The sequence below is a fragment of the Lepidothrix coronata genome, unplaced genomic scaffold (assembly GCF_001604755.1).
Source record: "Lepidothrix coronata isolate B3197 unplaced genomic scaffold, Lepidothrix_coronata-1.0 Scaffold34, whole genome shotgun sequence".
NCBI lineage: Eukaryota > Metazoa > Chordata > Aves > Passeriformes > Pipridae > Lepidothrix > Lepidothrix coronata.
In genome coordinates this window covers 4,986,555-4,999,266 of record NW_016690214.1, presented here as the reverse complement: position 1 = coordinate 4,999,266, position 12,712 = coordinate 4,986,555, and the positions used below count along the sequence as shown (strand labels likewise).

At 41.0% G+C, this 12,712-nt stretch overlaps 1 protein-coding gene across 1 annotated transcript in view; it reads right to left on the bottom strand.

The window, feature by feature from the left end:
* CA10 (carbonic anhydrase 10) overlaps nucleotides 1-12,712 on the bottom strand; it is a 186,724-nt gene that overhangs the window by 140,610 nt on the left and 33,402 nt on the right. The window contains exon 3 of the mRNA XM_017812173.1: nucleotides 8,740-8,814. Coding sequence (XP_017667662.1) covers nucleotides 8,740-8,814 — 75 coding nt within the window. The remainder of the gene's footprint in view (nucleotides 1-8,739; nucleotides 8,815-12,712) is intronic.

Below are 12,712 nucleotides of genomic sequence, written 5' to 3'. Positions count from 1 at the left end.
AAGTAATAACCTAGGATTTTCCAAACTGGCAGCAGCTTGCTTTTGTAGGGACTACTTCAGCCAGACTTGCTTCCTAATTATTCCAGTGTAGGAACAAAGTATTGCCTGGATTTCAGAGACATTACTAAACCCAACTTGACCCAGGTATTTCTTATAAGCAAGGAGGAAAAATCCCTGATTGAAATGTCACTGTTTCACTGCAAGTGCTTTCAACCTTTGGGTTTGTTGTTGAGCTGAAGCAGTGGCCCTGCAGTTGGCTGTCACTTGGCCTGCACACCCTCCTTCCTTCCTCACTTCTGAGCTTGTCACACGGTGTGAGATGGTGCCAAAATGCCACTGCAGATAACCACGGGACATTCCTCAGCTCTGCTAATGTGAGCCCTTGCCGTGGAAGATGTGGTGATGCACGTGGAGGAGGTGCCAAGCCCACAGTGCCCACCCTGTGCCCGCTGCTGCTTCTCTGCTGGGGCAGCTGCACCCCTGCATTTTAGTCAGCCAAAACACATGGGTTTCTCCAAAAGATTTGCAGGAACATCTTGTTCCATTTCTAATCAAGTGGCACTGGGCAGACCAGCCTGGTGACACAGATATCTGAACTGCTTGCTTAATTCTCTCCCAGCCTCCACACTGCTGCCTTGAACTCACCTTATGCATCTCTCTATACCTACACCTCATTTAATATTTGTAAAATGACCTCTCTGTGTAAAGACCTTCAGTCTTCACCCAAACCCCCATAACTGAAGCTCAGAGATATTAAACACACAGGAAAAATAAATTAGGAGGAGGAAAAGGTCCTAAGGAACAGCCTCTGTGTTGGGGTTCATCTATCAGCTATGTGTCAAGTGAACAACTTCCAGTGTGACCTGGTGATTTTGTGCTCCGTCCTCCAGTGTTTTTCCCTTCTGCCCAGGCTCTGGAAGGCTGCAGGCTGTGCTCTTGTCTACATGCACATGTGAATTACAGCAGTGCCATTTGCTCTGCTGTAGTTAACGACCTGTCAGCTTTCCCATTATGATGTTATGCTGTTATTTTCAGGGTTTATGTCCTGCCTATAAAGTTGGTGACTTCTCCGTCTGGAAACACTAATGCATTTTTCTGTGCATTTTATAAATATAAAATGAAAAAGCGGCCTAATATAAAACCACTCTCTATTCAGAAAGCGAAAAGGTGACGATTTTAAGTAATATTTTCAGTAGTAGAAAAAAAACCCCAATCAATAACATTCAGGAAGGTTCCTTTTTTGGGCAGAGTCATTCCCCATAATGTGATTTACAGCTTGGCAGGGGCAGCAGGTACCCGGAAATGCATTAAGCAGGTGACTGTATTTTATTTTGAGTTCCTTTGTTAGAGCTTGTAAATCTTTCAGTGACCACAAATAGCATGTGCCCAGAAATACCGTGGTGGGGGTGATGTTATATGATAGCTGTATTTTAATCCCTGTAAGTAATAGCAGTAAAACTTCTCCAAATAATAATTCCAGGTGCTCGTAGGCAGAAGTGGTAAATGATGAGCATGGATTTTGCTCCCAGGTATGTTCAGTGGATTCATGGTTCAGTGGATTCACAACTGACCTTTTCAGAGAGGTGTTATAAGAGGAAATTTTCACTGAGTACAAATGAGTGGTGTCAGACTATCAAGTCTCTGTCAATCCCCTAATTGAGGAGTTTAAGTAATCCTACACATACACAGATGAAATAAAGTCAGGTTAGCAGGTTACTGAATAAATGGTACGATCAAACAGTCCTCTGATTCCTTATGTACAAGTTAAGTCACAGCAGCCTATGAGTACTTGCACACCACAGGATGTATTTACCTTTAGGTAAGAGCCTCATTTCCTTTTCTTTTTGACCTCTTTATTAGGCAGGGGACAGGGTTTGACAGGGAAGTTTTTTGTAAGGAACAGTAAAGCTTTCAGTGACAAGAAACAAGCAGAGTTACTCTGTGAACTGTGCACAGAACACTGGTGTGGTCTTAGTTCACAGGAGATTATTTTAAACACAGATGAGGGTGTAGCTGTGGTGACCAAACTTTTCCCTGTAGGAAGTGGCAACTCTACACTAAATTGTACTAATGAGATGTATGAATTAACAACTGCAAATGTATTTATATAAAGTCCTCACTGGTGCTGAGTCTATCACAGGAATAATCTTCCTGAAGTCACTGATATCCTGATGTGAACAGTCTCAGTGAAATGGGAGGTGGATTCCCACCTGACAATTGCAAATTGTAATTGTAGTACTCTTAAAATATAATTCTCTTCATCAAAGCATTTTACAAGAGTAATTTTTTTAAGTGGGATAATGACAGGAGGAGCGAGCAGTGAGGCAACATCTTAGCACCACTCATCATCCCTATTTCCATGCTGTAGTGCAATCCCTTCCAGTTCTATCTCATCCCACACTGATTTATGGGAGCAGTACTTAAGCAAGCATAGGCTGAAGCATTGTAACCCTTCTCTGATTAAGTCCAATTACACACCAGTGGGGAATAACCTTATTATCACAGAAAAATACTATTCCTTACTATTCTCAGTGACTTCTTTCTCCACAGGACACTAACTTATTTTACACTGTACCATGAAAATCCATATAGGAAGGGGTTTTTAATGTAGGAAGTAGTGAGCTACTGTCCTGTATAAAAACATGTGCACATACACACACAAAAAGACCTCTACTAAAATATAATTAACAGCCAAAGCTCCAGCCCTTGCTTGCAGGCTTTTCACTTTTAATAGACTTAAAGTGGACTTGGATAACATTAAAAAAATAAACTGCATTAAATTTGCAGAAAGAGCAGTTACTTTACCAACAGTAACTACAGGTCTCCAAGATTCTGTAATGATTGGAGACTCCACAGTATGTGAGACAGATGTTTTTGGATACTTCACCCTGTTCTCCTGTTTGAGGACATAAATGCCCAAATGGTATTAAATCTCTTAAACTTCCCTCCATGCAGGTTGAGGTAGTGTCACCTGCTACAACTGTTTCAAAATTTACTGGTACTTAATTGTTATTTGTGCTTATAACCCATACTTAGTGTGAACTGATGTGAGCAGCATCCACTTCAGGACAGTGGGAAGGAGGGTTTTCAACTTCATCAAGAAGTTGAATGCAGGAATGCTGCTATCCCTAAAATGGGTGTCTAACCTAGCAGCAAAGTGTGAGGTACAATAATTGAGAAGGATCTGCAGATTCCTGCCTTGAAGATGTCCCTTATTAGCACGTTCCTGAAGCAGAAGAGGGACACTGTGTGTGTCATAGGGGGTGGAACCTGCAGGTCCTGGACAGGTGGTAACACAGCAAGGACCAACCTGCTATTCTATGTGTTGGTTTTAAAGGGAAGGCTTGACCTTTGCAGTGCCTGGTGTGGCTGGAAACAGGCAGGGAGACAACTTGAATCATTGGGTCATGTCGGGATAATGAGGCAAAGTCTGAGATACATCTGTTACACGCAGTTTTTCTTCTGTGGATACTAATCATAACCTAGGAGGGAAAACCATATCTAACAAAGATAATTGGGCTGTTAAAAGAAAAGGGATCCGAGACCATGTTAGCAAAGAACTGTGGTACAACCACAAGTTTGTCAAGGTTTAAAGTTTGAGGTTTTCAGAGTGCTTTACTGCAGTTAGTTCACACTGCTGGCCCTCTAAAATTTTGGTTTTTTCATGGAAGGAGCCAAGGCAGCTTAGAGGGAAAAACAGTATTCAGAGATCTGTTTGGGAAATGGTTAAGACAGTAACTTCCTGTATTGAAAAGACTCTTGTGAAAAGGATTGTGCAGATGGGTGTTCAAAGGAATGAAAGGACCTGAAACAGAAAGTTTTTGAGTTTTGTGACAGTAACAAAAGCACCTGAGAAGGGTGACCCTCAGTCCTGAGCTCCTTGCCAGTGAGGGGGCTGTGGGAACCAAATCACAGAGCCACCAGGTGCTGTGACAGGGAGAAAGTCCACGTTGAATTATATTTAACTTCCATGTAAAAACATACAAAAAAAATCTAGTTTCCTTTCTAGTTACATGATATGAAAACTGCCAATTTTTGCAGAATCACCAAAGGAAGTAAGAAACCAAGAAAATATTTGTTATGAAATATATTTCCTTCAAGCTATCTTTAACTGACAACCAAAGCTGAAATATATATACTAATCTAAGTTCAAATCAATAAGTGAATGATTTCCAGAATCTATGCTCTATCACCCTGAAGAAATGAGCTGTTCCAATATATTGCTTTCTAAAAGAAAAACTGCTATTATTGTTCCAATAAATAATTATATATGGCTGGTTAATTCTTCAGAGTCAGCACCAGACCGTATGATTTTGAAGAGTGTGTGCAGACTGTTTAAAACACTGCTGTAGCTCAGACAGCACCACTGTTTTCACTGACAAGCAGAATGCACCAGATGGTGAGTGATGCTGCAGCCTCCTGAAGTCCCAAAATAAGACTAGAAAAAATTTTATAGTTAGTAGAAAAACGAGCAGTGCAGGAGTAGCAATCAGCAGGTTTGTGTTGTAATATTCAGGCAGTCTCAGTGTATGAAACAGACCCCTCTGTGACTGCAGGATGGCATAAACTGAGAGCTGAAGGGTGTAGGTTTGAAGTTTTGCATCTCTCAGTCTCAAGCTGTGGACAAACAGTTCATGGTTCTTACCGTGACCCGCCCATCAAAGGCTATTTTTGGACAAGTGCATAAAGAAATGTGTAGTTTAAAAAAAATCTCAAAGCTGCAATAGAAACAAATCTTGAAGCTCACCCAGGAGAAACCAGGGACACTTGAGGTTCCTCTGTGGGGTGTAACAAGAGCACATGGTGACAGCAGGAAGTTTAAAATGAGGTTTTGGCGCTCATGATCAAGTTTGTCAATTGTTTCAGACCTCCCTTTTCTTGTAAATCATTACCAAATTCATTCATCTCCTCCTTGGAGGGAGTTTCTCTGTGCTTCCCAATCACTGCCCATGTCTCCCTCCAGTCAGTGTAGCTTTGCCAGCTGGTCTGTGTTAGGGCATAATCCCATCAATGTGATCCTTGCAAAGGGCAGGAACAGCATCACCAAACTCCAACAGTCTTTCCCCCTTTATAGTAAAATGAGTTGTGAAAGGAACCATGAACAGGGGATTTCTCATCTCAGAATCTCAGGGGAACAGGTGGCCTTTGATGTGGTGATCTGTAACCAATAATGAATCATAGTGGATGTAGATTTTTATTTGGGATCAGAGATGTTTTACAACCTTGATTATAAGGAAGGAGAACATTATCTGCCCCTTCAGCAATGTTCACTCGTTATTTGATGGACTTCCTCCTCTCAGCTGAGCACTAACACTTTGTAAACTAACTTTAGTTTTGGAGTAATTCAGGGAGGGTCCTGAAGAGAGAGTAATCTTCCCTGGGAAGGAAACACTTATGCCCTCTTACTCACACATAGTCCAAAATTTCTGCAACAGGATGGAGTTTTGGTAAGTGAATTCCATGCTCACAAATTAGATTTAACCACCGTTATATTTTATGCCTAGCAAAGCCCACTTTCATAATGCTATGAAAAAACAGGAACAGTATGAAAAGAATCAATACAGACACATGAGAGTAAAGTATCAAAGGTTCTGCACATCTGTTTGAAGTACCAGAAATGGTACAGAATAGTTTGAAATGTGATTGTCTTGGCCACACAGAAATTGCTTGCACTACTTCAGTGATACAACATGGTCACAGTCACAGCACTACTCAGCCAAACAAAAGACAAGAAAAAGGTTATTTAAATGTATTTTAACCCATCATGAACTACTTTGATATTCTGTACCAAAAAAAGTCTATGTAGTGAAAGTTCATAATAATATAAATTATTTGATTATTATGCAAATCACCATGTATAAAGGAAAGTATTCCTTCTTCATCCTTGAACACTCCCTGAAGTTTAATTTGGAACCTAATTTGCATTTGATTAACATTTTAAAGCACTACTTACTTTCTACTTTGTTTGCCTACATGATTTAAACCATAAGAGCAGTTCTCTGCTTGTAGAGAAGGTGAGAGATGGGCGGGTGGTTTATGCTTTAGTAGCACACACAGATCCAGCCTTGATGCACCTTCCTTCCTGCACTTGATGACTCTGCACCTCTTGCAAGGCTGGGCACCAAGACAGACCTGAGCCAGTTCCTGTAGTGAGAGAACCTGCCAGTTCCCACTTCTGCCTCCTCTGTTGAGCAGCACAAGCAGGGAAGTTGGGAAAGATGGTGTGAGGGGTCTTCTACCTCATCTCTGCCTGCATCCTTTCCTGCCTGTAGATACACATCAGTGAATGCAAGTGTTTACAGTAGGAAAAAAACCCATGTCCAGACAAATATTAGTGGTTTAAAATAATTTTTTTCTAAAATCTATCCCAGAATATAGGGAGCCTGGAATTTTGGGAATGTAGTGAAATATGGTTTGATTTCATGAACTGCTCAATGACAAATTTGCACAGGATCTGGAGCACTTTTTAGGACTTGACTTAAATGCATCCGAAACAGATTATTAAGCAGAAAAACTTATGAATGGCATATTCTAACCTGGGCATATTGTGCTACTCTCCTGAATGCATTCTTACACAGCTATACATGAAAGCAGTGATAGTTCAAAGAGAGACACTGACTTTGCTTTGAAGTAGGTGAAAAGTATTCACCCAGCTGAAGCTGTGATAGACAAACTCCAGCATCTCCTCCTGCTGTGTTTCACAACGCTATTGCCCCCAATTAATCATCTCTGTGCTTGTGGGGGCTCCCCCAAGCAGCTCAAGAGCTGTATTCACGTCAGTCATATCAGCTCAGATGCCAGTTTTGAGCTTCAGTGACAGACTCTTGGACAAACACTCCCTTTTCATATCTTTGGGGGTGTTAACTTCCAGCTCTGGGTCAGGACAAACAGCTGTGGAAAGAAAACATCTTAGCAGATGGCTGTAGCTGTTTGCTTCAGTGCACATCAGTCAGCAACTTCAGCAGTAGCTCCTGAGCCTGCCTGCAGCTCTCACCTCTCAGGTGCTAATTAGCATCTCAGGCGAGATCTGATATGTGGCTGCTACCAGGACGGGTAAACTTAATATGCACTAACATCTCCTTTGTGATGTGTTAGTCTGAGAGCAGAACCATAAATGCAGCCTTGAAATGCTTTAAAAATATGGTTTTCAAAGGCTCCAAAATCTAGGTGCTGCTGGGAAAAAAAAAAAAAAAAGAGTTGTTTGTTTTGTAGGATTTCATGCGGTGTCTCTTCTGCTGAGGGTTACAGGCTGCAGAGCTGAGTCTGAAAGGAAGGGAGCAGCCTGAAAGAAAGGTGTCCCCAAATTACCCTTGCTTTCTTCATGGCTTCTTCAAAGAGCTGTTTCTGACTGTCCTTCTGCACCAGTTCTTGAGGATGTGTGCCAGGTTAGTCCAATATTCCACCCATGGGGTGTTCTCAGAAAGGAGGTGTCCCTCCACACCAGTCTAAAAAAGGTTTTCTTTCTTGGAAGCTTGAGTCGTGACTGTTCCCTCCTTAATCTTCTAAGGGTGTTCCCAAGCCCAAATTTCTCACAGTATTAAGACTAGAATACCACAAGTACTATTACCTGATCACATACGTTTCCTTACATCCTGAAAATTGAATTATTTTTCTCAATAACTTTAAGCTTAGGTCTGTTCAGCAAATTTTTTTTTTTTCATTCATTTTCTCCTGGGCATCTGCCTGAGTCATGCAAATTGAGAAGGCTGAAGTATCTTGCAAGCAGGTGATTGTATTCTCCAGGTTTCTTCCCCTGCTGCCAGCATTAGGAACTAAACATGCACTACAACACACTGGAGTGTCGCTGACAGCCCAAACCAATCTCAAGGAAATCTGAAAAGCTACTTTATGCTACACCAATATGTAATTAAGCTCCAGGCCTGTAGATGTTGATTTTCATACGTGCTTTTCACAGGCATTTCAGTGCCAGAAACTTGTGGGTTGAAATATTTCCCCTCATTTGCACAAATATTCCTACCAGGACATTCAGCATTTTGATTGTCAGATTCTTAGAGTTCTCACAACACTGAAAACAGCTGATAATAGATCAAATCTACAGGTCTTTAGGAATAGCTCACACAATAACCAAGATCATGTGGCAATTTTTATGGTGCATTCATGATAGAACTTGGAGCACTACTTTACCTTCTAAGAGACAGCCAATATACATAAATTAATGCATATTCACCTCTATTGCACTGAAAACATACTGAACAGAATCCTTTTAGCTGCTTCTTTGTTATTTATCATTTACTAAATCTCACTGAAGCCAAGTTATGATTTTTCTTCACTCACTGTTTCTTGTTTCCAAAACAAAAAGCAGTGAAACTTGCATGCTGGGCTCATTTTCAATTGGGTTCCTGTCCTCATGTACTCCTAAATTTGTAGAAATGTGATTATCTAGAAGTGCTGAATCAGATAAGTTAATCCAGTTAACAGTACTGCTTTTCAGTCCTCCCCTTCCTATTCCCCAAGTAGCATCACTTAAGTTTTACTGAGAGAAACCAGGAATGTCATCAAGCTGATTCCTTTCCTGGAAAACAGCCACAGTCTTTGGATGATGTATTGACATAAACCAGTCTATGCTTCACTATAATGTGGTGTTGAGTCCTTGTGAACTTCAAATCTTTGCAATGAATAAAACAAACCAAACCGAAAAAACCTTCCCCAAATCCAAATATATTAATTCTGGTGAAAAAAAAAAATCGATAAAGACTAAAGTTTTTAAATTACACTTACCTGGAACAAAGCTTCCCTGGACCACCTCCTTGTAAGCCCACCAGCCTTCATGGATTTTTGGTGAATTTTGTTGAGCTAGAAAGAAATAATCAAAGAAACCATAAAATTAAGGCAAAACATAGGATTTAATTAGCCAAACTTTGGAAACTCTAATCAGGGTACCATCTTCTAAGGAAGAGTCATTCCTCAAGTTCCTAAGTGATTTTTATTTAATTTACAGAATCATGCAAAGCATCTGTATCCTAGAGAACCTTGTCCCTGTTTCTCATGCAGTAAATCACACTCTGCTTTTGAAGAATTGATCACTAAACTTAACAATTCAAGTAGAAAATGAGGATTTATAGTGCTATTGATGGTTTCTATGGCACCTATAATTTCAACATGGGATAAAAATGCAGAGAAAAAGGGGTGGGCTCGGTAGTCAATACCTGAGTGCAAGTTGTGGATTGAAAAGCAGTTTCTCCCTTTCCTCTCCCAAGTTCTCCAATAATGTCTCGCTTTGAGGGGGAAGAAGTGGCAGAATTGAACCACAGGCAACAACAGCTGTGTCTGTAACTGCTTCTGCTTTGAGTTCCAAAGCCAGACCAGAAAGGCACAGCCCGTGGCTTCCCAAATCCTGGCTCGTGCTGCCATGCTGAGGCAGGAATATGTTTTTTCCATCTTTTCTGTCTGTAGTGGAGCCCCTGTTACTGATCCCCCCCCCATGGCCACCCTGCTGCTGGTCCATGTGTGGGACAGGCAGCTCTTCTACACTTGTGTTTGGCAGCACAGGGCAGCAGCACAAGAAAAGGTTGCTCTGATCGATGCTCTGAAGGCTGTAGCAATAAAAAGGCCAAGCTTTGGATAAGGTTTGCCCCTGATGAGACTGCTGCCTGAAGGACTTCTCTAAATTCCTGAAAAGCCAAGAGCAGAAAGGTCTTGATTTGGTCTAATAAGGTCATTACTTCTCTTTGTCTTGAAGGGAATTGGAACCGGAGCAAATTCTGTGGTCAAAATGTAAAATCTCCATTAGTTGGAAATATTTTCAAAGGGCACACAGACACACAGCAAGATAAATGTGCAGTTATCTCCATAAGAGCAGGGCTGATATGCAAATATGTTTTGCCTTCACTCGTATTTTGCTTGATATGTTCCTATTTAGAGCAACTCTCACTGAGATACAGAAAGCTCAGTTACCTTGTGCACCATTAAATTAAATTGTGGGTTGATCTTCTTTTTAAGACACTTTCAGCCTCTTGCAGTAGGCCCAAGAATTTCTTACCATAAAAATGCAGCCACAGAAGATGCTGGATTTAGCAGCTTTCTGCTGCAGTTTCATTTCTAAATCACATATTATTTACAAAAGACACAACTACCCTGGGAAAAGTTCCAGCAAAATAATAAAAATTGTTGTTGTCATTAAAAATTATAACGAGGATGTGAAATTCAGGCTAAAAAGGATACAAGATGAGGACCATTACATACTGTTCTATCAGTTACAAAGCAGTGTTTATGATTTAAATTACTGTAAACTGCAGAAACAAAAGTCAAGCTGAAGTTAATTAAACATCCTGACAGAAAGACCAACACTCTGCTTTACCAAAATCCAGACACACCAGTGGAATGGGGTATGTGTGGATGCAGATTTGCCCTTGATGCTTGTTCCATTAACTGAGTGGTGCCATGTTAAACTGAAGGGACTCTTCCTCTGTGTACTCTTTATGGTTTGCAGATGATGTTTGCTTCCTTATTTTAGTTTTTATAATATTGCCTGGAGAACTGTGCATGGCTTTGTTGTGCTGGACTACACTCCATAAACATTTGGAAAATGGCAAATCCCAAACCACAATCAAAATATCTGAGCAGAACATTATTCATATCCAGTCTGAACTGCAATTTTTTTGATCTCAACACTTACTTTTATGCCTCTGTCCTGTGCAACAGAAGTCCTCAAAGATTTTGGGATGCTCCAGCAATGGGAGAGGATACTAATAAGTGAGTCCATCAAAGCACAGCCATAATTCTTCTACTTAAAACATCCCGGGAAGTTACATGGCATTAAAGTGCAGCTTGCAGTCATATACACAGCTAAAGCTGGTTCAGCCTACCAGAGGCAGATGCACTTTAAAAGTGGGTGAAAAAAGTATATATATAGATAAAAGCAAGTTAAGACTTAGAGTAGGACGGGTATTTTCAAATGCAATAGCTTACTGTCAGCATTCATTGAGGCATATACAGTTGAAAAATACATTGCTTTTTCCCTCTCTGTGGCTAATCTAAATGATGCATTCCAAGTCCAAAAGAAATGTAGAATCCATTATTCAAAGTTTAAATTAAACAAAAATCAAAAGACTGGCTGCAGCTCTGCTTCAGTGTGTTACCCCAATACTTAGTAAAGCTAATTCCAAAAGGAATAGCAGGAAAAATAAGACTTTTTGGACAATTTTTTAAAATCTGCTGCATTAGTATGGAACAGACTGCATGAGATGAGCAAGAAAATTAGATTATCAAAGCTTTGTACTAAGTAATTGGATGTCTGTGCAGTTGCTTCAGCTATCAGACAAGAGCATGACCTGGCATCACTCTGCACATTCCACAGATATCAGATCCTTATCTCTTCAATTCATGTGAAAATGAAACACAAGAAGTAGAATAAGCAAAGTAAGATGTTGTACCCCAGCCATGTCTAAAGTAGAGCAGAAGCAGTGCTGGCAGTACTGCTGATTTACAGAAAACAGGCCACTGAAGAAATCAAGAGGCAAGGCAGGTGGTGGTTGTGAGGGAGCAGCCAGGGAGACAATCCCCAGTGCCCTGCTCTTTCTTAAACCCTGAAACCTCAATGTTTTATACCAGTTCGGGCAACACATCCTGTAAAGTAGTGCAGGGAGTGACTGAACACAGATTTCCACTCTGCTGTGCATGTGAAATCCAGCTTGGTGCCAGAGATTTACTCTGATGGAGCCTACAGGGACTTTACTTAGAAAGGGAAAAGATTTAGAAAGCTCTCATTTCTCTGAATGCAGAAGGATGAGGTCTGGTAAGGCCAAGGAGGAAAGTCTGTCTTCCCAAAACTTATCCTAAACCATTACTCTGATCTCTGTTACACAAGAGGACTTAGGAAAGGAGAAAGAAAGCTGTTCCCTATTTTTGAAACATAATCAGACCCATACCTGGATTAGTAATGGAACAAGGGAATATAAAATTAGAATGAACAGCCATATGGACAATCCTTTCTGGGAATCCTATCTGGGACACTTACACCTGATGCACACACAACACAGGGTCTCTACAATTGGGGTACCAATGCCCATCTGACAGAATGGCTCTGTGCCTGAGTAAACAGGTTCAACCTTATGGCTCAGGAATTGTTGCCAAGGACAAAGATTCTTCATATGTGCCACCTCATGACACTGAAAATAGCAAAATTCTCCCAAGATCTTCCTGATTTCAGTTATACTATTGTACCTCCTATTGCAATTCTGCCACTCGAGGAGCACAGAAAGAGGCACGTGGGCTTTTCGTGTGGCCTCTGACACTCCTGTGGTCCTACCACAGCACTGCAGCTCCTCCTGGGCAGCTCCTTGTTGGCACAAGGAGATGAAAGGTCTAGAAAGCAATATTGTATTCCTTGAAGAGGGTTAAATGTCTAAAAGAAAGGTTTTGTTTGTGATACCTCAGAGACTTTTGCTTTTACCCCTAAACCCTAGACCATGGCTTTTGCTTCTGCAAGGTACCAAAATAAACAGGCCCATCTGAGCAGACACTGCAGATCACCTGCACAAGGAGCTTTGCAACAGCAATTTTTAGCATCAGCACTGTGTTCTGCCATTAGCAGGGACAGTCCAAAATGCCACGTTTGTCCAAAGTGCTGGAGGATATTGAATGACCTCCATTTGTGCAGTGTTCTCTCCCCTGGCATTGGAATCACTGGTATCTGAGATTAGTAGCTCTGCTGATATAACACCATTATGTCAGATCTCTTTCAGTGCAGCTG